The following is a 24,715-nucleotide window of genomic DNA, read 5'->3' on the forward strand; positions in this document are numbered from 1 at the left end:
GGAGAAATAGCTCTTGGGTTCGTTCCCTTGGAGAACACTAGAAACGTATGGGTCTTTTGTTTACAGTGCATGGTACAAGGCTGTAGGTGCATCTATCCACAGATGCATAGAGATCTCCAAGATGTTTTAAGCTACTCAAAGCTGTCTCTACCTGTTTGCCTGCCTGCCTGCCTACCTGCCTCTCTCTCTCCTAACTCAATCCTGCTATCTGTTCCAATTAATATTTCAGGTAAGGGCTTGAATGAGGAGCATGTCTCATGGCTTCAAGTGCCACTCAGCGCTTAACACCCACTCAGGGTGGCTGTCCCGCCCCTGAGTGCCTCCTCCTCCAACTGGCTTGCCTGTCTGTCCAGCAGCCAGCCAATTGCCTTCCATCCCCCACCCCTGACCACCCCCTCCTCCTTCCACTTCCCTCTGAAGCTCAGAAGTTGCAGATCCCTGCTTCATGAGAGCTGGCCCTGCCAGTGAGCTCCTTGCACTAGACCCCCCCTAATCTAGCGCCCGTTGTATTCCTGAATGCAAGGTGCTTGGCCCCTAGTTTCTTCACATAAGCTTCTGTTCCCTTTCCTCAGCTGGGATGACTCATCCTTTTCCAAACTCTCCTGCACATTTAACAGAACTATGGGGGGGGGGGATTATACTGAAGCATTAGTACTCATTGAAGAAATGTTACCTGGGCATTCTGAGTCATTAATCTAACAAAAATGTGGTCAGCTAACTGCCAGAGCACTGTGTTTTGACCAGAGAAGAAAGAACCAGTTACCTGAAACTACCTTATATTGAATTAGACCATTGGTGTATCAAGTCAGTATTACCTACTCCAACTGGCTCAAGCACTCCAATGGTCTCTTAGCGAGATTGATTTCACATCACTTACTACCTGCTTCATTTAACTGGAGATGCTAGGGACTGAACCTGGGACTCCTTGTCAATGTTTGACCTACCTGAATAAGCTCTACCCTTTCTCCTGTCAACATCTATGGGAGAGTAGGCAGAATGGCAGCAGTAGCCAAGTCAACAAAAGGTTTAGGAAGAAGAGTAGAATTAAAGTTGCTTAGAACAGGAGAGCCTCTGGAAAGGGCAATAATTCTGAGGAAAAGGTTGAAGGCAGTAGGAAAAGAGCCAACATGAGGTTGATTGACTCATTCAAGGAGATCTTCCAACCACAGACAAGCCAAATGGTCTGAGCAAATGCATCTTAGGCTATCCCAGGCCCTGAACAACAGAAGTCCATCTGCCCAGCTCTGTTACAAGCTGACTCTGATGCTCTATTGTAGTTTGATAAGATGCTTAAGTTTTTTAAAACATCTGTTCATTAGTAACAAACCTATAATGGCTGTGCAAAGTCTGAAAAACAGTTGGCTTGAGTGTTGAGAGCTTAATGTTGTTGCTGTTGTTGTTAGGTGCAAAGTCATGTCCGACCCATCGCGACCCCATGGACAATGATCCTCCAGGCCTTCCTGTCCTCTACCATTCCCCAGAGTCCATTTAAGCTTGCATCAACTGCTTCAGGGACTCCATCCAGCCACCTCATTCTCTGTTGTCCCCTTCTTCTCTTGCCCTCAATCGTTCCCAGCATTAGGCTCTTCTCCAGAGAGTCCTTCCTTCTCATGAGGTGGCCAAAGTATTTGAGTTTCTACAAAGTTAATAAAGGGTCTGAAACAGACCGGATATGATAAGATTGAGTTTAGCATGCTAAGGATTGCCAGGTTAAAAACCCAATTCAAAAATCTAATTAAAAGGGGGGAAATCGGATCATGCAAAAGGTATGTGAAAGGAATTAGGATCAGGACGCTGCTGGGTTTTGATAGTGCCAGGTGTGGGGAATTTCAACGTGCCTTTGGAAATATGCCATATTTCTCAAAAATCTCTGAAACTTTATGCCACTTACCTCACTCAGCCTACTAGATGATAGATTGCGGGGCATTGGTATGTCAGGTCTCCCAGCATGGGCCCCAGCTGCAGAAGCAGAGGTTAGAGACATAATTGCAGCTCTGGCATCAGGTAAATATCCCAGGGAAGGTTTGCTACCCCGTGACTTTTTTAAAGCCTTTCCTGGATGGTTGTCTCAACTTAGCCAAGTTTTTTTTTTTTAACCCAAATCAACAGCACAGATAAATTCCCAAAAGGCTGGAAGACAAGTCTTGTCGTTCTAATACAGGGGTAGTCAAACTGCGGCCCTCCAGATATCCAGGGACTACTATTCCCATGAGCCCCTGCCAGCATTCGCTGGCATTCGCTGGCAGGGGCTCATGGGAATGGTAGTCCCTGGACATCTGGAGGGCCGCAGTTTGACTACTCCTGTTCTAATACATCAAAAAGGGAATAAAGGTAGCCTGTGTAACTACTGTGCCAAGTTAGCTTGTTAAGTATCTCCTCTAAGATCTATGGTAAATTTTTATTTTTAAAAAAACCTGGAACACTGAGCTGGTAAAAATAGCGTAATTTGTCCATACTAAGCAGGGTTCAAAAAGGACATTGCATCATGGCCCACTGCCAAACTCTTTACAACATAGCAGCTTCGGGAATGAATGGTCCAACTAAAGCTTTATACATGGATTTTGTTAATTTAGCTTCAGCTAATCCATTAATAGGGAGAGACTCTGGCAGAAAGTTGACAGAATAAATTTGGAGAAGCGTTTTCTGTACCTCTTGCGCCAATTGCAATTTTACATATTTGAAAAAATTAAGTTTTTAAAATTAAGTTTTTAAAATTTAAAATTAAGGATCTCTGACAAACGTAGAGGTAGGAAGGAGCAAGTACTTAGTGTCTTCGACTCTATCCTGAATATCCACAATATCCTTTTATGATATGTGCCCCAGCCATTTTTATGAGAGCAGAGCTTGGAGTACCCTCTTTCAAGTGAAGGAAAAATATATTGTCTGCTATAGATTGTTTTAGTCATGAGAGCTCTAATTCTGCTATAGAAGCTAAGGGTCCACTTTCAGCCTTTATGGATTATATTATTTTACATTACACTGTGCCAGATTATTTAGTAGCAGAACTAGGAAATGATAAAGATCTAATACAGTGAGTTTTCATTCAGGATACAAAAATAGAAACATCCTTAAGTGTGCAGTCTAGATGTGCTCCATGGTTTAAAAGAGCCACTTTGGTGTAGTGGTTAGGAGTACGGACCTCTAATCTGGCATGCCAGGTTTGATTCCAGGCTCCCCCACATGCAGCCAGCTGGATGGCCTTGGGTTCGCCATGGCACTGAGAAAACTTTTCTGACCGAGCAGTGATATCAGGGCTCTCTCAGCCTCACCCACCCCACAGGGTGTCTGTTGTGGGGAGAGGGAAGGGAAGGCGACTGTAAGCCGCTTTGAGCCTCATTTGGGTAGAGAAAAGCGGCATATAAGAACCAACTCTTCTTCTTCGACCTTTTTAAATATCACAGCAGAGCCCTGTATGTGGTCAACATCAACGTGAGTAAGCTAAAGTTGGTGTTTTCAGCCCTGAGATTTCAGTTAATGCCTTCATCTGTTTTGACCAGGAGATATGCCCAAACTCCTCTCTTACAACATCACTATATTTTCAGGAATCCAATAGCTGAAGACCTTCCTCATTATCTATTGGACTGCTCACTTTACACAGAGAAAATTTCTAAATAAAACAATTCCAGGGGCAGTATCTTCAGCTCATGACAAATTAAGATATTTGCTTTCTGACACAAATCCTTATGTGACACAAAGGGCTGCTACCTGCACATAGGTTGCAAGAAAGATGCAAGGTAGCCGCTGCGCAAATACCTTGGCCTTTTAAAACAGCTAATATGTAGACTGTATGACAGGAGTAAGTCACATTCGGTTTTTGCTGTTAATCAAGAAAGTTTAAATTCTAGCCTTGCAATTCTCTTGAACGTCTTTTTGGTGTTGTATATTTGAATGTGTGATAGCCTATGACCTAATGCAATAAAGTGTACTTACTTGACTTAGCCAAGGACATTTTGTAGGTCATTAATTCATAGGGTCACTATAATGCAGAAACAGCTTGGTAGCACTTAATGCCCACCCCCCCGAAAAAAAGCACCATCCTCAAATCATCTGTTTCCCATTTCCATCAGTTTTAAAGAATGCCATCTCCAGTAAGTGGCAGCCTGTCAGTATCCTACTTATTCATCAGCTTAGACTACAAATCATTCAAAGAAAAATCACACAGTCATTTAGAAACATCTTTGATATCCAAAGAAATAATGCAGCATCAGCAAAAAGTTTATTAAAGTCTGATACAAGAAAGGATCCAGATTACAAAACGAACGGGGCTTTTGCGCTGGGAGCCATTGAAGTTAAAGCACAGCTGCTTTTCTAGTCCACTTTAAGGAATTTTCGTGCTAATGAAATGGTAGTCCATATTTTTAAAAAAATCTGTTCACAGTCATTTGCTGAAACATCAATGGTTTTTCAAGTACTGGATCAAAGACGTATCAACATGAATGCGATTTTGCTGCCTCTTAATGCTTAGCAAGGGCATGTCTCCTTTCTTTCAACAACAACAACAAAAAGTTTTGTTGCAGAGGGATTTGCATTTGAATAAACAGCAGATTCAGTAGGGCAACGCAACTGGGTTTTATATTATTTAGATGATTATCAAGTGCATTTCTTATTTGAATAAATGAGACGTACATTCAAGAGCAGTGCTTATTACACAAGGTACAATCCCAGTCTTAGGCCGTGTCTCCAGTAGCATTTCATGATGCACTAATGCTGATGAGAGAGGCACATGTTCAAATTCATCTGGCTTGCACCGTCTGCTGTGGAGAAACTGAGTTTTTGCATGTCCAAAAAATAAAAAAAATGTTGTACTCATAACCCTTCGTGAGGCCAGCTTTAAAGATGGTCTCTCTGGCTTTGATCTGCAGCAATTATCAGGAGATCTTATTTAGCACGAAGCCATGAGAAACTTCAACTGTATATTAAACACTTTTGCAAATTAAACATTTATTAAAGGGTAAGGACATTTTTTCCCGTCCAATTGGTAACATTAATTACACTCCTTGTATCAATCCCCACATTCTCCCTGCTTGCTGTTCTTTGCCTGCTGCATGTTACACAGAAGAAAAAAGGAAATCACAAGGCACAATTATATAGTAGTCTTCTCTATGTTTATAAGGGAAAAGGTTATAACAAAGTCTAAATGGTCAAACATATGATCAAACATAAAGAGTCAACCAAAACGGGATCCTAGGTTAAGTGACCCGCTTTCTGTTTTATCTTCGTCAGTGGTTGCTCTTCCAATATACTGTCACAGTATTAGTCGTAGTATCACATTGGCAAAATGCTCATAATCGTCTGGGGATTTCATAAAGTGCCCCATGTTGCTGCATGTTACATGCATTGACTTTCCAACAACTGTGTCCTATACTGCTCATAATGCAAGTACATAAAGAAATGGGTCATCATTGTTGTCATTGTTTATTTTAAATTATTTATTTTTAAACGTATACCCTGCTACTTGGCCCGGCAGGATTGCATGTGTTTTTAAAATTTTTAAAGTTTCACATGTTTAATGCCACCATGGTTGGTTGGCTGCAGGTTTCTTTTTAAAAGTCCACAACAAGGATCAAGATGGAGGAGAGAATGGACGGTATGCCTGCATTTTTTGAAAAGGCATCCCCCAGACCTCCCTTAAAGCTAAAGTCAGAATAAAATTTCAATTACATGCCCCAGCAAACCTATTGAGGAAGGACAGTTCTGAATTTCTGATACCATTCCTCCCCACCCCCTAAAGTATTAGGTGACTTACAGGGTTTTCAAGGAAGAAGAAGAAGAAGAAGAAGAAGAAGAAGAAGAAGAAGAAGAAGAAGAAGAAGAAGAAGAAGAAGAAGAAGAAGAAGAAGAAGAAGAAGAAGAAGAAGAAGAAGAAGAAGAAGAAGAAGAAGCAGCAGCAGCAGCAGCAGCAAGAGATAGGATCAGGTTAGCCTTGGGCATCCAGGCCAGAGCTCCTAATAAATTACTACCCCTTTCACTATATATTAAAAAAAAACCCTACTTTGTTTTTCTTCACAGTAGTGGCCTAAAGCAGCTTTCAACATCATTCTCCTCCCTTTTATCACCATAGAACGGCTGATTCGGACTTTAAAGATGAGACTGTAAATGGAAAGATATGTAAACCCCCAAACTCCAACTCCCTAACTCCCTTACATGGAACCTTCCCCCTTTATTTTGGTAAAATGAAATAAAATATTGTTTTTAAAAAAAAAAAATAGGAGGAGCCAAAGAGGAGAAGGTGGAGGGAGGCTGATATAACTTTGGGCTGCCCTGGCCTCAGCCATGGGTCTGGTAGTAGAGTGCCTTCTTGAAGGCCCTGCAGAACTTTGATGGCTCCATCAGGGCCCAGATCTCAACAGGCAACTCATTCTACCACATTGGATCCAAGGTCAAGACCAGGCACACATCCTTGGGATTAGGAATGACCAGTAAATTAGTATTTGCTGAGTGTAGTGACCTCCAGGGTAGCGATCCCCAACCTGTGGGCTGTGGACCACACGTGGTCGGTCGACTAATTGGAGGTGGGTCGCGAAGGACGCCTTCTCCCCTCCCCCCCCCGGCCCTTTACAACACACTTCGGGTGTCTCCCATCACTCCCAGATGGGACTATCTCGTTGCAGAGAAACAAGCTCAGGGTTCCTATTGATTTGTCATTGTCATGAGTTAAAATTTCCATGAAAATAAAATGTTCCTTATGTTCATTGTTGTGGCGTGTCTGTATCTTATTTTGAAGGGATGTTTAAACATTACCATAGCGATCAGAGAGCATTAGGGCAGTGGTTGAGAGTACAGGAGTAAACTACCCCCCCCCCAGCGGGCCTCAGTAAAATTCTCAAGCATTGAGTGGTCCCTGGTGATAAAAAGGTTGGGGACCACTGCTCCATGGGACAAGTTGCAAGAGGTGGTCCTTCAAATGCACAGGGCTCAGACTGCATAGGGCTTTTGTCAGTACAAGAACCTTGACCCTGATCCAGAACTCCACCGGCAACCAGTGAAGCTGTTGGAGGACAGGTCAAACGTGAGGTTTACAGAGGCTTTTAATGAAACGGAAAATTTCACCATGTCACTTTGAAATATTTTGTAGAACGTTCAGTTTCACTCATGTCCAAAACATATGCTGTGATAGATAACAATGAGGGCAAAAAAGTGTAATTTTTATGTTTTTCCAAAGCGCAGATGAGTTCATGTGCCTCTGAAAAGTCGCAAAACTATTCATCAGCTGGAAGCTTCAAATACTTACAAAATCCCAGGAGGAATTATTGAATCAGTCTATTTAGTTTAAATCCCCCCCAGCTCATGTCCTTACTTGGGTTTGTGTCTTGCCCTTTGTGTGTTCCTTACCATGTTCCTTCCCATTTTTCTGCGGAGTTTCGAGAACTACTCCCATCTATATACAGCCTGTGTCCCTGACCCTGTTATCAGACGCTGTACCAGACTGCTGAACTTGCAGTTTAATTAGAATTAAATCTCTCTCTCTCTCTCTCTCTCTCACACACACACACACACACACACACACACACAACCACACACAAACACACTGTTACTCACAAAATCAACCTAGAATCTTGTCCCCAGTAAACACTGAATAATAAAATTAGCTGACTGCTGAAGAGGAACACAAAAACCCCTGTTCCACATATCAGAAGGAGCAAGACAATGCAACTGCCAGTCATGCATCTGCATCTGTAGCTTGAGCATCCTTGTCAGCATTTTGTTGGCTGTTTCAATGACACATGTTCTCAGGGGCAATTTATGCAGAGTCAAGTCTGGTTAGAGATAAACAGGCCTCCGACTTCATTGCTGACTCTAGCAAGCAGTCCGGGAGGCTTGGGCTATAGCATGGATGGGTGTCGGCTCACAATGACATGTCTTCTGAAAGGCCTGGGCTTGTAGGTTGCTTTCTTAATGAAGCTGTTGTGACGGCCCTCAAGGCCAGTGCACATGCTCCGGGTGTGCTAGAACATAATTCTGTATTCAGGATTAACGACGACTACAGCAAGACCCTCATTTTAATGCAGCACCATTAACGGAAGAGCAAAGAGATGGATTTTGCTCTTTCTTGCCTATCGTTCTCTTTGCAGCCATTCTCTGTGGTTCCAAAGAAACAAAAGCAAATGTATGCTTGCCATCTGGAAGCTCATGCATTCCTTTTAGACTGTTTCCGCACTGGAGGCTTCATGTACTGAGATGGGGCAGGTTGCCCTGCCTCTTCCTGCTCCTGCATGGGGGAGCATTTGGCCCAGTGCACCTCATCCACCCTGGATTTATGCTCCTGCATGGGAGCCAGGGCAGCAGAGTTCCCAGTGCAGAAACAGGCTCTGTTGAAGTCAATGGACATAAGAAAGGTGTCATTTTTCTTAGGATTGCTCTGTGACAGATCACTATGAGTTTTGATAAAATACCTACAGGCACAGAGTATCCTCAATTCCACATTATTGTAAGCACTGCATTGCCAAGGCCAGACTAGAGATAGCAGTACTAGAATCAATCTGTGTTCTGTTCTCCAACCAACAGCCCTCAAGGACTAAGTTATTTAGTCCTAGGTCCAACAAATGCCTAACTAGGGCTAAATGTTCAATGCTGTATGACACCCCTTTGTATGGACCACGGGAGACATTGGGGAGTTTCACTAGAGAAACCGAAGAGTTCACTTACCCATGAATTCAAATACATCTCTAGAAAATGATCAACAGATACTGTCCATGATGGTGGTAGGTAGGCTGTGGACAGCTTCTGTGCAACATTCTGTTCTATGAGTTCAATAATAATGAGCAATGCTCGGGGGCAAGTGAAAGCTGCCTCCTAGTTCAACCTTGTGATGCTTTCTTCTTCAAAGGGGCAAGTGAAGGCTGCCTCCTAGGCTTTCTTCTTCAAAGGGACAAGTGAAGGCTGCTCCTAGGCTTCCTTCTTCAAAGGGACAAGTGAAGGCTGCCTCCTAATATTTCAGCCTTATGAAGCTTTCTTCTACAAAAAAACATTACCTCCTAATGAATGGAGAGGTGATCATCTTTTCACTACATCAGAGGAGTAAGTAGAAGGAGACTTCACAAGTAAACAAATTCTCCAACCCAGAGTCTCTGTCATGCATGTGCCCCAGGCCGCCACCAGCAGAGGAATTGTCTGCACCTGTGTCACCAGCTCACCTGCCAGGGGGCTTGGTGCCTCTGCCATCAGCCCCGCTGCTGCTGCTACTGCTGTCAAAGCCTGCAGAAGAAGAGGAAGAGCTGGGGCACGCTCAGCAAGCCCCAAGCCCCAATCAGACTGAGCCACCAGGGCCCAGACAAACTGACACTGCTGTCTCTGGTGGCCTTGCCTTGGACAGCACTTGCACCTCAGCCAGCCATTGCACTTAAGGAAGGACAGGGTTGGCATTCCCTTGTGGATACAACTGCACGTTGATCCTTCCAGCACCTCGGACTTTGGGTCCTGCCTTGACCCCGCTCAGCAAAGCTCTGCCTGTTTGCTTACTGGTTCCTAACTCCTGTTTTGGCTTCTGGATTTAGATTCACTCAACGAAGTCATCCTTGTTAAGGCAGAATTCAGAAGGAGTGAAAGTCAAGCCAGAACTAATCCAATGCAGGAAATCCCTAGCTGATGCATCAAAGAACCACTGCAATTCTAGAATGGGCTAGAAGGACCATGTTTGACTAAAAAATTTTAATTATTTATTTTTAAATGTATTATCTCCCTTTCCAGGAGCTCAAGGAAGGAGTCTTACAACATATTCACATCTTAAAACATTAAAAAACAAAATGATAAAGGGGGAATTTATTTTAAAAGACTTAATAATCACATTCAGAAAGAAGCCCAGTGAACATATTCATAGCGCAATCCTAAACCTCTCTAGGTCCAATGGGCATTTACGGGTATAACTCTGCTTAGGACAGGGCTGATAAGAGTCTCAGCATGGGTAACAGCAGACATGGAAGTACTTGTTGACACAAGAAGGTCCTGCCAGTCTTTCTAAAAGCTGCTGACGTATCTGGTAGCTCTATATATTCATAAATAACAGTTACCTATGCAAACCAAATGACACAATGTGCCTCTAAGTGAGAGAGGAAACAGCCCTGGCTTTATGGAATTTGAACATGACTTTTTTGTCCCACTTGAAACAAAAAATCGTTTCAAGCTCTGCGGCAGAAGGAAGAGTTTGCACTGACAGATTTCTAGACTTCCACTCCAAGTAAGTATGTTATGAACTGTAAAAGCCCCAATTTCAGTTCTGCTTCCGCCTCCTTCTCCAGGGTGTAAACTGCACGGAGCTTTTATTCCAACCCCAGATCAATTCAGTCCCTGCCCTCTACACAGAATGCAATTTCTGTTGGGATTTTGGGAGATTTAAATTTATCTTCTGCAGCAAGAAGGATAGATCCGGAGTGACCCTACCTTTATACCCTACCCCCTTCTGAACTACCCTAACCACGTGCAGAAGACTTTCCTGTTTCAATGGCGAGGAGGAGCGGGGGAGAGGAAGACCCGAGTTCAAAGCGATCTGAATTCAACAGGATTGACAATGGAATAAACAAAGTAAGTGCAGACTCTGCCCAGGAATCAGACTCCCCTTAATCCTCACTGCAGAAATAGCAAGGCCTAAAAATAACATGGGTCTAGCATGTAGATCCTAGAATGCTGCTTTGTATAGGCCTGTCACAATCTTGCCAAAACATTCTCCCACCAGTAATATGCACTACAGTACTGGTTATGATTCAGTCACAGATTTGGGGAGAAAAGTAGAATCATAGAATCATAGAGTTGGAAGGGGCCATACAGGCCATCTAGTCCAGGAGAGGCTATTGTGCTGACTGGGTGAGGTGATTGCTGGGTACTTGTTGGGAGGATTAAAAGTAAGAAGCTGGGGAGAAGACAAACAGCACTGTTAACAGAAAACCAAGCCAAAGACCGACAACACAAGACCTGTCATTGATTTGTGCAGGATAGTAGTTCGCTCCCGTTCAAAGACTGCATCTGAGATGGATTTTTATCAACAATCCCATTTAATGAATTTGGACAAGTGACATGGACGCCCATGGACAGGTGCGTCAATGTCTCTGGTAGCTTTATATATTCATAAATAACAGTTATCTTCGCAAAGCATTCCTGGAAGAAGCTTCAGTCCTAGACCCATCTCAGACAGGTTTCCGGCCTGGCCATGGGGTAGAGACGGTGCTAGTTGCCCTGATGGATGACCTCAGCAGCCAACTGGGTCGAGGTGGGTTGGTGCTACTGATATTACTAGCCCTCTCAGCAGCGTTTGACACAGTCAATCATGAACTCTTCGCTCGCTGCCTCGCCAACACTGGAATAAGAGAGACAACCCTTCATTGGCTCCTTCCTCCGGGGTCAGGGACAGAGGGCTGCAATAGGAGAGAGAACGTCAGACCGCCAATAGCTTACAGGGGGAGTACCTCAGGGAGCAGTCCTCTCTCCTATTTTATTCAACATCTTCATGCGCCCTCTTACACAACTGGTAAGGAGGTGCGGGCTGGGTTGTCATCAATATGCAAATGACACCCAGCTCTTCCTCCTGATGGATGGCCGCCCTGACTCTCCCCCAGAAGCATTAGCCAGCTGCCTGGAAGCAGTGATGAGATGACTCAAGCAGAGTTGTGTGAAGCTCAATCCTTCAAAGACGGAGGTCCTGTGGCTGGGTAGGAAGGGTCCATGTGAAGAAATGCGCCTGCCCACCCTGGATGGTGTGCAGCTCTCAACGACTCACTCCACCAGGAATCTGGGTGTGATCCTGAATACTTCCCTCACAATGGAATCCCAGGTCTGCCCCACAGTGCAGCAAAGAGCCCTGAAGCTGACCAGCATATTTTTTTGCTCCCTCCAGCCACCATAGGATGGCCTCGTTGGCTCCTGCAGTGGGCTAAGGGAACATGGATACTCTGCATTCCCTTAAAGGTAAAGGTAAAGATATCCCCTGTGCAAGCACTGGGTCATGTCTGACCCTTGGGGTAAAGCCCTCTAGCGTTTTCATGGCAGACTCAATACGGGTTGGCCTTGCCAGTGCCTTCCCCAGTCATTACTGTTTACCCCCCAGCAAGCTGGGTACTCATTTTACCGACCTCGGAAGGATGGAAGGCTGAGTCAACCTTGAGCCGGCTGCTGGGATTGAACTCCCAGCCTCATGGGCAGAGCTTTCAGACTGCATGTCTGCTGCCTTACCACTCTGCGCCACAAGAGGCCCTTTGCATTCCCTTAGCCCAGGGTAAATGAGGGCCCAATCCATGGCAGGCCCAGGTGGGGACCTGTCTGGTGCCTGTATTGTATACAAGCGGGGATTAGCCACACTTCCATTTGAGCACCTTCTCGGCCTTTTCTACCCATGCGGAATCAGCCCCAGAGGAACAGATCTGGGGGCAGACCAGGTCCACTGGGGAAAATGCTCCCCCATCCAGACCCAGGAAGAGGTGGGGCAACGTGTCCCAGCCCAAACACCCAGTGGCTGCCCAGCAGAGCAGCTCTGATGTGTATGTCTCTCCTCTTTCCTATCAAGTATGTTAATACATAAATAAACTTTTATCTACTCTCCAATTGGGTTGTGTACCATTGCTGCATTAATTACCTTACCAACTACTACTACTACTACTACTACTACTACTTCTACTACTACTACTACTACTACTACTACTATACTACTACTACTACTACTGTGGCCTGCAGGAAAAATAGCTATCAGTGATGGAGTGATGTAACATCTGGGGAAAACAGAAAACTTTACCACATGGTTTCCAGGGTTTCCTAGTGAGGTGTCATATCCTTTCTTATTCTTTCTTACAGAGGTCAACATGCTATCACTCAATGGTACCCCCAAGACCACATTTCTAGATTCCTGGTGGTGGCCATGTGTGGCACCCCTAGATTAGTATATTGAGCTCACTGTTGTCTTTGGCAGAAGCTCTCCAGAGTTTCAGGACTTTCACATCACTTACTACCTGATCTTTCCCACTGGAAATGCTGGGGATTGAACTTGGAACCTTGTGCAAGCAAAGTGGATGCTCCACCACTGAATGCCAGGTTTTGAATCTAGGACCTCTTGCATACAACACAGATGTCCGTCTTCCTGATGAGCTGCCTTATACTGAGTCATGCCATTGATCCACTGAGTTCAATATTGCCTACTCTGACTGGAAGCAGCTCCCATTGGTGATTTATTAATTACATTTTTGAAGTAGATGGAATTTCATAAGAAATATTGTGTATGTTTTATCCCTCAGGATAGATATATTTAGGGCTTCTGCTCCCTGCTTGTAGCCCCTTGCTGTCTCGAATTAACCTATTTATTATGAAAATAGATGAGAGTTTAAAAATGAATTAATGAGGAATTATCCCAGGAGAACTCATAATACTCACTGCCTCCTAATTTCAGATTATCTGGGTGCCAATTTACCAACTGGTTTTTTGTGTTTAGCCATCATGGCTACTACCTGCAATGAATCTTGGGAACTCTAGCATGCAAAGGAACTGTGGACTTTTCATTAATGAGCCTACTCCCCCTTTTATCCTTAAAAACTACACTTCCCAGAAATCCCTGGGAAAGGGAAAGACTGTTTTAATTCTGTGGTTGGGCTTTGCCCTTGGTACACTGAAGTAGCAAAACGTTACTGAAAGGAGAAAATACTGAGGGGACATATTTAATGGATGCAAAGCCGCTTGACTAGAAGATGATAAAAATTCTAGTGCTCCACCAATGCTTTCCAATTTTATACATCATTCTCTGCAAGTGTGGGAGACTCCCTTGTCATGACACATTGCTACAGAGCAGGTACTGACTTAATGAGAAGGAAAAAAGGGAGACTGAAAAGGGGTTTGCCAGAATCATGTGTGATCTGAATGTTAACAAGCCCACTTACGTCATTGGCATCCTTGCTCCCCCCCCCAACCCTTCTATGTTTTTTTTTTAATGAACCATCTTGAAAACAGGGGATTACGTACCAAGGAAAACTCTTCTGCTGGGAATGTATAATTATTCTGACCAGGATCAATGCAGCATGGTTAATAAATTTACCAACAGAATTTGCTTATATTTTTAGAGGTCCAGCTTTGTTAAGGGGGGGGGGCAAAATTCAGAACTGGGGGAATGCTTTTACAGTTGTGAAATGTGCATTTACATTCATTATCAATGGAACTTCCTGAGCAGGCAGCTTTGGCACGCAAACACTGCTATCAATCAGCAGGGCTTTGAATAAATGACTTGGTGTGAAGCTCTAGCTAAAAAGGTGCATTTAAGAAGGAACTGATTTTATATATTTTATAATCCCTGCTATTTAATCACTTACCAGGCTCCTGAAAGTCACAACTAATTTTGTTGGTGCTGCTGTGCTATGCAGGTTCTGGGTTTCCACACAGATTATTTCATTTAGCTACAAGGAAACGTAGACAGACCAAAGAAAGATGGAACAGGCTGCCCAACTCAAGAGGAAATGTCATAGCTAGGGGGTTTCTTTGTAAGTGAATGCAACAATACTTTAATGTTATTTAACAATCAACATGTAGAAATGAATACTGGTGACAGCAAGGTTGCTGCCATAATCTGAAAAAAACTGACAAGGATTCTTAAATTGTCAGTCTTGGTCTATGCTTTGCATGCAGAAGGTCTTGGGTTCAGACCTTTGGTTGAGAGGTGTCAGGTTAAATGTAAGAGGGAAGACATGGAGATTTTGGAACATCTCTGACAATCAATGTAGACAGTATTGAACTACATGCACCAGTGGTCTGACACTCCCTTCCCTGGTCTATAGCTTCCATCTCAATACAAAGCCCCCAACAGCTGCTGTTTAATAAAGGAAATGCTTGGGTCAGCCATTCACCGACTTCTCCTAGTATTGCAACAAGTTTGGCCCTAATGTCTCTGATACAAACTGAGATCTTGATTGCTTCATTACTGAAAAATTCGTGGTCCCTTTGCCTTGCTGTATACCACTTGAGGTGCTACTTGGTGGCAAACAATGTGACATGAACTTAGTAATCAATAGATTTGAGGAAATTACAGCCTTTTCAATGCAGAAGTACACGGCCTACTAAAAGAGCTTCATAGAATTGTCCGGCAAATAATGGTTACTGCAAGCAAAAAAAGCCAGGATAATCCCCCAGTCTATAAATCATCAAGGAAGAATGTCAAAGTAAACCTTGCTGCCGGTTATTCATCATATCATGCTCACACCACTATTTCTGACCAGGTAGAAATGCAGTGGGACAATCACAGAACTCATCGTGTTACTTTGGTGAACATTCCATTCCCAAAGATCGTGAGAAGCAGAGATAGTCTTAGAATCATAGAATCATAGAGTTGGAAGGGGCCATACAGGCCATCTAGTCCAACCCCCTGCTCAACGCAGGATCAGCCCTAAGCATCCTAAAGCATCCAAGAAAAGGGTGTATCCAACCTTTGCTTGAAGACTGCCAGTGGTCTTCATGGTTTTGGAATCCTGAACCATAGAACGGAGTCCCACTCACACTTGTTATTTCCACTATCACCAGTAAATTGCTTGCTGCAGCAGCAGACCGCATGAAGAGTGAGAATAGTTGCAGTGTGGGTTGCAGAGGAGAAGAAACGTGATGCACCCATGGGTGCATGTCTGCTGACTTCTTCCTGAGCAGGTGCAGCCTGGCATGTCTGCCAGCCTGCTACTAGGAATTCTCTCTTTTGGCAATAAGCCAGTAACAAAGTGGGGGAGGATATGCTTCTGGTCATTCTACGCGCTGCCAATCAGCTGCCTGGCCAGGGCAGGCGAGCAAGCAAGTGAGCATATACAACTCAGGGCCCCTCTCCCTCTCTCTCTCACCTTGCCTCGGTTGCTAGGTACCAGGGGGTAAGCAGCTGCACAGTGATCAGGGGACCCCCCCTTTCTCCCTCATTTTTTGAGTTACTGCAAGAGCAGCCAGGCAGCTGCATGGTGGCAATAAGACTCCCTAACCTCTGTCCTTCATCATTGCTTCCTAAGTCACAGACAGGCAGTGGGGCAATGGTGGCTACATAGTGGTCCCCCTATCCCCCTAGCATCTCCCCTGCATGGGGTCTGAGGATTTTACCTGGGTTGTTTCATGGTTCAAACCACCATTGATGAGTATGGGATACTTAGATTAATCTAAAGGTCTACTAGAATTCTGGACCTGACCTGGATAGCCCAGGCTAGCCTGATGTCATAAGCTCTTGGAAGCTAAGCAGGGTTGGTCCTGGCTAGTTTTTGGATGGGAGACCACCAAGGGATACCAGAGTCAAGATGCAGAGACAGGCAATGGCAAACCACCTCCAAAGGCCTCTTGCCTTGGAAACTCCACCAGGTCACCAGAAATCAGCTATGATCCTGCACTTCCCAACCCCACCACTAACACTTTTGTCTCCTTCACTGGCCAGCCTAATGACATGCAGAAGCATACAAATGCAGCATCATGGAAGCAGCCCTCCTGGTTTTTCCATGTATTCAAACCAGAAAGTATTGATTGATTGATTGATTGATTGATTGATTGATTGATTGATTATCAGCATTTTGAGATTGCAGAGCTGACGAAGGAGACACAGGATTATCTTCCCAAGTTCCATTTGGACTCCATTCTCTACCACTACCCCCAACAATGCATGGAAAGATCTCTACCACTAGGAGTTTTGCAGTGTTGGGGTCAGAAAACTCTTAAGAAACAGGCTGCATTTAACTCTGGTCTCAGTGGTAGAGCCGAAGTGCTATCACTCAATGGAGTTCTGGAACTCCATGATCTAGAGCAAGGGTAGTCAAACTGCGGCCCTCCAGATGTCCATGGACTACAATTCCCAGGAGCCCCTGCCAGCATTCGCTGGCAGGGGCTCCTGGGAATTGTAGTCCATGGACATCTGGAGGGCCGCAGTTTGACTACCCCTGATTTAGAGAGGTTCCCACTTCTTCCACTTCCGCACTGGGGAATGTAGGTTGCCATTTTAGCCCTTCCAGGTTTTTCTCCTGCATCTTTAATAGCAGCCAGGCTCACACAAATTTAGCAAGCAAAGCTTTACTGGGTATAGCCATGAAGCTGGGCAAAGCTTTAGCTACTTTATTTCCAGGATTCTTCCCCAGAAAAAAATTCTAATTTTAACTCCGGGTCAAATCCGAGTCCCTAACATTACAGAATAAACGAGCATTTTTTTTTTCAGGAGAAAATTTACATTTCTTTTTTCTTTTATAGATGAACATAAACATTTCTGAGTATACAAATTTGGTCTAATGCTACAAAGATTATTTACCTGTTTCTGCCTCAGTCAAAACTAGATGTTTCAGCAAAGACAGAAATTTTCCTAAATGAAACTAGATGCTGATCACCACCATCTGTGATGGACTCGGTGATGTCATTTACTTTGGTTCCTCCTTGATTAAGCCATATGGGTAATGCCAATCAATCTACAAAAGGGATAGTATCACAGTACTATACACGGGACATGACACCATCCCAGACATCAATAAATAAAGTCATGCAGATAGACCCGTCCAAGAAGTTAGGGTTATGAGTTGATTCCAAAGGGACCTTTTTATGCACATAATGCCTAAAATCAGCAGAGAGTCTTCAATGGGGACTACTCTTGGTGATATCATGCTACACTTTAGCAATGATACATTATTTAATGTGCTTTTTCCCCTGTTCAGCAATGCAGTTCATGCTGTAATATGTGTCCTTCTGCAGAGCAAATGCTAAAGGGAAATCTAATCCTATACTGTACGTGTTAGTAATAAAATGGCTTTAAGCAGAGCTTGTATGACTGTTTGCACACAGGAAGCCCGTAGCTAGGGGAAATTCCTTGCTGCTGCGGCTGCACATATTCTTAGCTATTGTGCAACATGTAGTTTGAACGACAACCCATAACATTTCAAGGAATCCCCAGGAATTTCTTATGTCACGATGAGTGACAGACAAAGGCTGTTTCCGAGGCTGGCATACAAGGGCTCGCAATCATGCATACCATGTTCTATTGAGGAATTTAGCAAGATAATTCAGCAGCAGACCCACGCGTTACAATCAGGTCACTGCTGAATTTCTGTATAGCAGGAGGGTGAGGGGAGAACCTTTCCTTCACCCACATGTGCCCCTCTTGAAGACCTTCTTCCTCAACTGCTTCCCCCCACCCCCAGCTGAGGCTCTGACTAGAAGCAGGTAGGAAAAGTAATGGAAGGAGAAGACCAGGCAAGAGAAAAAGTTCAGCAATTCGATATTTCTCACCCACATCTGATGTATTTCTAATTGCCATCCAAGTTACAGGAATTCGGCAAGGTCCACGCACTCACACAGAAGTTGTCCTTGTTGCCTACTACATTTTAAGTGTTTAAGATATTGAAGACTTTAGGTACTGTTCCACCACCACCCCTACAAATTTGGGAGCAATGGTGAGATGGTTATTAAATCGGTTGAGGATAATCTCTTTCAGCTGAAATGTCAAATCTCAAATCAAAGGGGGCCAAAATTTATTCTGAAGTAAACGACAAGCGTTATTTCCCCCTAACAGTTTCACTGTACCCTTCTACCACATCATTTTGGGAACTGACAGCATTTTCACTTTCCAAAATAGCTCTAGAAACATGAACAAAGATCTATAAATAGTAGGATTTTTCCTTAGGTTCCAACATCTTGTTTCCAAGAGCTGTGCATCACACCTACCTAGTAATTTCAAGACCCCACCTCCCTGGCAAAGCCGGTTTGATACCCTGAGTCCCTCAACCGGTCTCTTTGAGAAAACAACTCAGTGGATTCTTTAGATGCTACCATGAGGACAACAGTGTAAGTTGAAGGTCTGGGTAGCAGACATTGTTTTACTTACCAGAATGTTTGCACAGATGATTAGGGTAGAAGGACAGAAAAGCCAAGTCTGCCATGCACATAATCATTTAGAACTAACATATGCAACACAAACAATTTTCTGTACGCAACTCAGGCCATATATCGAAATGGGATCAATAATATAGGGCATATAATATTTCATGCATATGCTGAACCTTTGGGAAAGGAAAGCCGGATATGGACTTCCCCATTATAATCTTTGCATATTTCAGTTTCAAAGTTAAAAAAAAAAAATTCCTTGGATATAATAACAACCAGAAAATACTTTTTTTAAAAAAAAGGATAAGCAGAAGACTATGAACTTCAGCACTACAAAATATGAAATCTATTAACAATACATGTAAATATAAATATATATATATATACATAGTTTGCATTGTATTGAATATAGGTAGATGCAGACAATATTTATTAGACACAGAGATTGTGTGTGTGTGTGTGTGTGTGTGTGTGCATACCTGCACAAAAATGTTGCCACTGAGTTCCTTTGAGCTTTCTTTTGCAGGCAATTTGTGTGCTTGCTCATGCTGTAAGGCCAACCCTTCCTTAAAGGGCTTGCCTCTACAGCTATACAGTATATCCCCCCTCTCAGATACATCCACACCCTCCTAACTTAGAAGATGAAACTGGCTTGTTAACAGACGTGTGTTTTATGCCTTCTGTTGTGCCCGTTATCGCCTAACTTGCCTCTCCAGGCTCTCATCTGTAGCACAAGACAATGTGTGGGGCTGGGAGGGGGGTACAGTATCCATCAATTCCTGATAAGTTATCCAGAAGAGTTTCCCCTTCTCAGACAGGCGGTCCCTTCCTGCTTCCTCCTTGCACTCTCCATATATGGCAAGGGCTGCACTGTCCACGGTGCTGGGGGAATTGTCACAGTCAACCTTACTCCGGGAACAAAATACAGAGGCACCCGCTAGCAAAGCCAGCAAGTCCGGGTGTGTGGATTAAGAATCCAGGAGGCCACCCTTACTTCCCCCAGCCCCCTTTTGAACCCTTCAAAAGTACACCCAAAAGAAGGGCTGCAGCCATGCCCAGCTACTGCCTCCAGTTACCCCTTCTCAGCACACCAAGAGCTAATCAGGACAAATTTAACGACAGCCAGGCATCAGATCATTATGCCGTGCAATGACTAAAGGGAGCCTTCTTGAGACGCAAACAAGGTCTACAGTTCTGTCAGCATTTGTGCTCACACATGCATCAACTGTTGGCCCAGAGACTCCAGCGGCACGTTACCCAGGAGTGTCAAAGAAACCAGCTTCTCCATTCGGCCGTGCCTTTCCGTCAACTCTCGGTGTGAGACAGCATACGGATCAAAATCCCCCTCCCCGCCCGAAAAATTGAGAGAACTCCACACAATGCATCGCAAAAGGAGCAGGAGCTGGATCAAGATAATGCATTATGACTCTCCCCCCCCCTCCCGCTGCAAAAGCACGGATTCTGTAGAACGCAAGGGATAAAAAGCCAGGTTGCAGCAGAGAAATGCCCTTACCTTTCATCCAATCCACTACTTGTTTGGGTGTCCACTTGCTAATAGGTTCCATAACGAGGGCCATCATCAGACCACTTTATCATTCACACCACAAGGAGGGGAAAAAACTGAGGGAGGAAAAAAGGAGAGGAGTGGGGAGCAAAGGGAGGTGGGTGGGTGGGCGGGAGGGAGGGAGGGAGACGGACAAATGTCTCAGAGCATGGCTGGAGCAGGAAGAGGGAGGATTTCACAATGCAGTCCAAAGATGAGCTGATGCTTTGTCCCTCCAGGTTTTCTCTGCACTGATTCAGTAATGTATAAAATTACACTGCTTGATCAGCTCTAGCACCTCCCCTGCTGCACACAGCCAGCAGCCCTCTGGAGCTCAGTGAATCAGGAAATGGTGCAGTATGTCTCTACTTACTTACAAAAAAAGGAGGCAGCCTCTACACCCAATGATCTACTTATTTAGGCTGGCACAAATGTGAATTTACAGTGCACACTTCAGCTGTTCAGCCTCCTCCCAGCTTAGATTCTGACTAGCTCCGAGATCATGGATGTTGCAGGGAGGGGAGGGGAGAGGGAGGGAGGGAGGGAGGGAGGGAGGGAGGGAGGGAGGAGAGCAAAAAAAAGAAAGAAAGAAAATTAGACAGAAATAACACTGACAATATTGCTCACTGGAACTTGATAGCAGATTGTCTCGGCTTGGTGGCAAATATGCTGATTGTCACCGATGAATTAAAAGCGCAAGAGTGTTTGGCAGCTGGTGAAAATTGCTGAGAGGCTCTGTATTCACCATGCAGGATGTCACCAGAATCTATAATCACGTAATTCAGGATGTCAGACACAGGAGAGGGAGTCATAGCAAGGTAGAACTCACATGCCAAAGGGAAGCCTTTCCTCACCTAACCATGTTTAGGACAACCAACCCACTGTGTCTTTTTGTACTTGCGTCCCTCATTTATGGCAAAGGGAACTTACAGCCTACCGGAGGCTCTGCTTTTGCCACTGAGCATGACCTGCAAAATATAGTTATCCAGGGGTAGCCCATGCTGAAAGTGCACTGCTAGCCAGATCCCATTCCTTCCAAAACCCACAGGGGAGGACATATTTTTAAACTGTGCAGATGTTAAACTTTTGGTGAGAACAGCACAAGACTAATCTCTGTACAGGAATCATTGATCAAGCAGGTGGGCTGTCAGGACCCTTTGGGGATCTTCATTATTTCATAGAGAATATCACATGACTTAGCAAGAGCATATGCTTTGAGGATCTTTTATTCCTTGCCCCAGACATCTGGCCACAAGATTCTCTCTTCCGTGGAAAGGAGAGGAAGAGAAAAGAACTAATAGTGTCTCAACTATTTCATGCTTCTTACAGATAATCTCTTCCCCCCCCCCCACCCCTCTTTCTCTCTCAGCATGACCAGGCAAGAATTTGCACTATGACTGGACAATATAGCCTCCACAGAGTTGCCACTCAGTGTCACCCATTGAGGTGAAACATCTGTAGAAATTAAGAGGAAAGGGAAACATAGTTCTGTACCATTAGCATAGCAACACAGGTTCTGAAGGTGAAAGAGAGAGTCATGCCCACATCCACTCAGTTGGTTTCTGAATTTCACACAATGTAATGTTTGAATGTAGAGTTTTTTCCTCAGGTACAATGTTGATAGCCTTTCATGGGCTTAAGTCCTGATTAACATGGAATCTATTAGACACATTTCTTGGTGCAGGTTCTGTTCGCAGAGTACATAAGGCAGTGAGGTTGCACACCCTGATTGGAGTGGGTAAAGGTTTATTCGGGAATTACCATATTTGATAGTGCAGAAGAGAGACAGAGATAGGAGCTGACTACATGCCTAACTAAGAGAGAGAGAGAGAGAGAGAGAGAGAGAGAGAGAGAGAGAGAGAGAGAGACTGGATCTGTGGCTTCTGAGAAGAAGCAGGAAATTGCCGCTAAGAGTAGCAATCTGGAGACAGGCAAGGAATGACACTTAACAGGAGACCTCATTATCCTCTCTATCCTCCTGACCTCACTGTCCTTTCTTACAGTCTTCTTGCTGTCCCCTGCAGGGTCTTCTTCTTCTTCTTTTCTTTGTACACCAGACATTGCCTATTCCAACACCCCTTCTCAAGGTCTGGTGTACAAAGTCCACAAGGTTCATTTTCTTACATAGACTTTGAAACTTTTCTCTAGGGAGTGGCTTGGTGAGTGTATCGACAATCATTTCGTTTGTAGAACAGTAGTCCTACTCAACAAGCCCATCTTCCTTCATGTTCATTACCAGGTGATGCTTCACATCACTGTGTTTAGTTCTCGAGTCGATTTTCTGCAAGCTTTGTCTTGGTTGTCTTCAAAACGTTGCACTGGTTTGGGTTCCTCTGTTTCAAAGTATTGCATTAGTTGCAGTATCCACTTCAGTTGTCTGCGTGCGTCTGCTGCCTCAGTTGTAGAAACAGCTACACTTTCTTGCTTCTTGCTGTTCCAGCTGATCACTGTGCCGCCATAGTAGAATAAGTGTCCACTGATTGACTATGTCTTTAGTATCTCCTGCCCAGTCTGCATCCATGTATTCCACCAATATGGGATTGTCACACATCGGTAACTTTCATATGTGCGGTGCCAGTCAGATACTTTGTAAGTTGTTTGACTGCATTCCAGTCTTTTTTGTTTGGTGAATCCACCTTCCTGCATAATAGTCCCACAGCGGCTGTGATATATGGATTTGTCAAAGTGCTTAGGTAAAGAAGTTTTCCAATCACTTCTCTATACTGCTTGTTATCAGGCAAAAGTTCACTAATTCCTCTCTGATCCAGGGAGTTTGTTTTCATAGGAATTGGTGCTGACAAATTCTTTCATATTCATGTAGTCCAGAAATTCTAGGATTTTGTTTCCGATTGAGAAGATGGCATCCATCTTCTTTTCGTTCTATTTGTATTCTAAGATAGTACTTGATGTCTCAAAGGTCATTCACTTCTACTTCTTGATTCAGATGTTGAACTATTTCATCACAGTCCTTCTTTGCTTCATAATAAAATGAGATTATCAACATAAACCAGAATTTAAATCTATTTGTTGTCTCTATATCTTGAGTACAGGCATGGTTTTGCTTTGCCTTGCTCAAAGAAATGGACTTAAATTCTGGTTTATGTTGATAATCTCATTTTATTATGAAGCAAAGAAGGACTGTGATGAAATAGTTCAACATCTGAATGACTATCCCAGAAAGACGAAAACACTGCAGGAGCTCTAAGAAGCCTATTTGGATGAACAGAGAACATCAAGAGGAACTAAGAAAGAAAAGGGAAATGTTCAGGAAATGGAGGGAAGGACAGAGCTTTAAAGAAGAGTACATACAGGTTACTAGGCACTGTAGATCAATCATCAGAAAGGCCAAATCTGAGAGTGAGCTAAGATTGGCCAGAGAAGCCCATTGTAACAAGAAACGACTTTTCAGTTATGTGAGGAGCAAACGTAAAGTAAAGGAGGCAATAGGCTCACTGTTGGGTGCAGATGGACAATCTCTAACAAATGATGCACAGAAAGCAGAAAGGCTCAGCGCCTATTTTACATCTGTTTTTTCCCACAGGTCAAAGGGTTTAGGCACATCTAGAGATGGATAGTGTCTGGGTGGCAGGTTGACATGGACAGAGAAGTTGTCGAGAGGCATTTAGCTGCACTGGATGAGTTCAAATCCCCTGGGCCAGATGAAATGCACCCAAGAGTGCCCATCACCTTCAAGACCTCTTTAAGGACTGGAGATGTCCAGGAGGACTGGAAGAGAGCAAAGGTTATTCCGATCTTAAAAAAAGGGAGGAAGGATGACCCAGGAAACTACAGACCAGTAAGTCTGACTTCTGTTGTGGGGAAGATAATGGAGCAGATATTAAAGGGAGTGATTTGCAAACATCTGGAGGACAATCCAAGGAAGTCAGCATGGATTTGTCTCCAACAGGTCTTGTCAGACCAACATGGTTTCCTTTTTTGACCAAGTAACAGGTTTGCTGGATCGTGGAAATGTGGTTGATGTCGTTTACTTGGATTTTAGTAAAGCTTTTGATAAGGTTCCCCACGATGTTCTGATGGATAAACTGAAGAACTGCAATCTGGATTTTCAGATAGTTAGGTGGATAGGGAAATGGTTAGAGAACCGCACTCAAAGAGTTGTTGTCAATGGTGTGTCATCAGACTGGAGGGAGGTGAGTAGCGGGGTACCTCAGGGCTCAGGGCTCGGTTCAGTACTTTTAACATATTTATTAATGATCTAGATGAGGGGTTGGAGGGACTACTCATCAAGTTTGCAGATGACACCAAATTGGGAGGACTGGCAAATACTCCAGAAGATAGAGACAGAGTTCAACGAGATCGGAACACAATGGAAAAATGGGCAAATGAAAACAAGATGCAATTTAATAAAGATAAGTATAAAGTTCTGCATCTGGGTCAGAA

The 24,715-nt window shown here is 44.0% G+C and overlaps 1 protein-coding gene across 2 annotated transcripts in view; it reads right to left on the reverse strand.

The window, feature by feature from the left end:
* Positions 1 to 20,831, reverse strand: part of LOC143822809 (connector enhancer of kinase suppressor of ras 2-like) — a 415,535-nt gene extending 394,704 nt beyond the window's left edge. The window contains exon 1 of one of the 2 annotated variants that reach the window (XM_077308411.1): positions 20,285 to 20,831. In XM_077308411.1, coding sequence (XP_077164526.1) covers positions 20,285 to 20,351 — 67 coding nt within the window. In that variant the 5' untranslated portion in view covers positions 20,352 to 20,831. The remainder of the gene's footprint in view (positions 1 to 20,284) is intronic. The other variant, XM_077308412.1, reaches the window with a different exon arrangement.
* Between the last annotated feature and the right edge of the window lie 3,884 nt (positions 20,832 to 24,715).

This window comes from Paroedura picta, chromosome 13 (assembly GCF_049243985.1).
Source record: "Paroedura picta isolate Pp20150507F chromosome 13, Ppicta_v3.0, whole genome shotgun sequence".
In the NCBI taxonomy this organism is placed as follows: Eukaryota; Metazoa; Chordata; class Lepidosauria; order Squamata; family Gekkonidae; genus Paroedura; species Paroedura picta.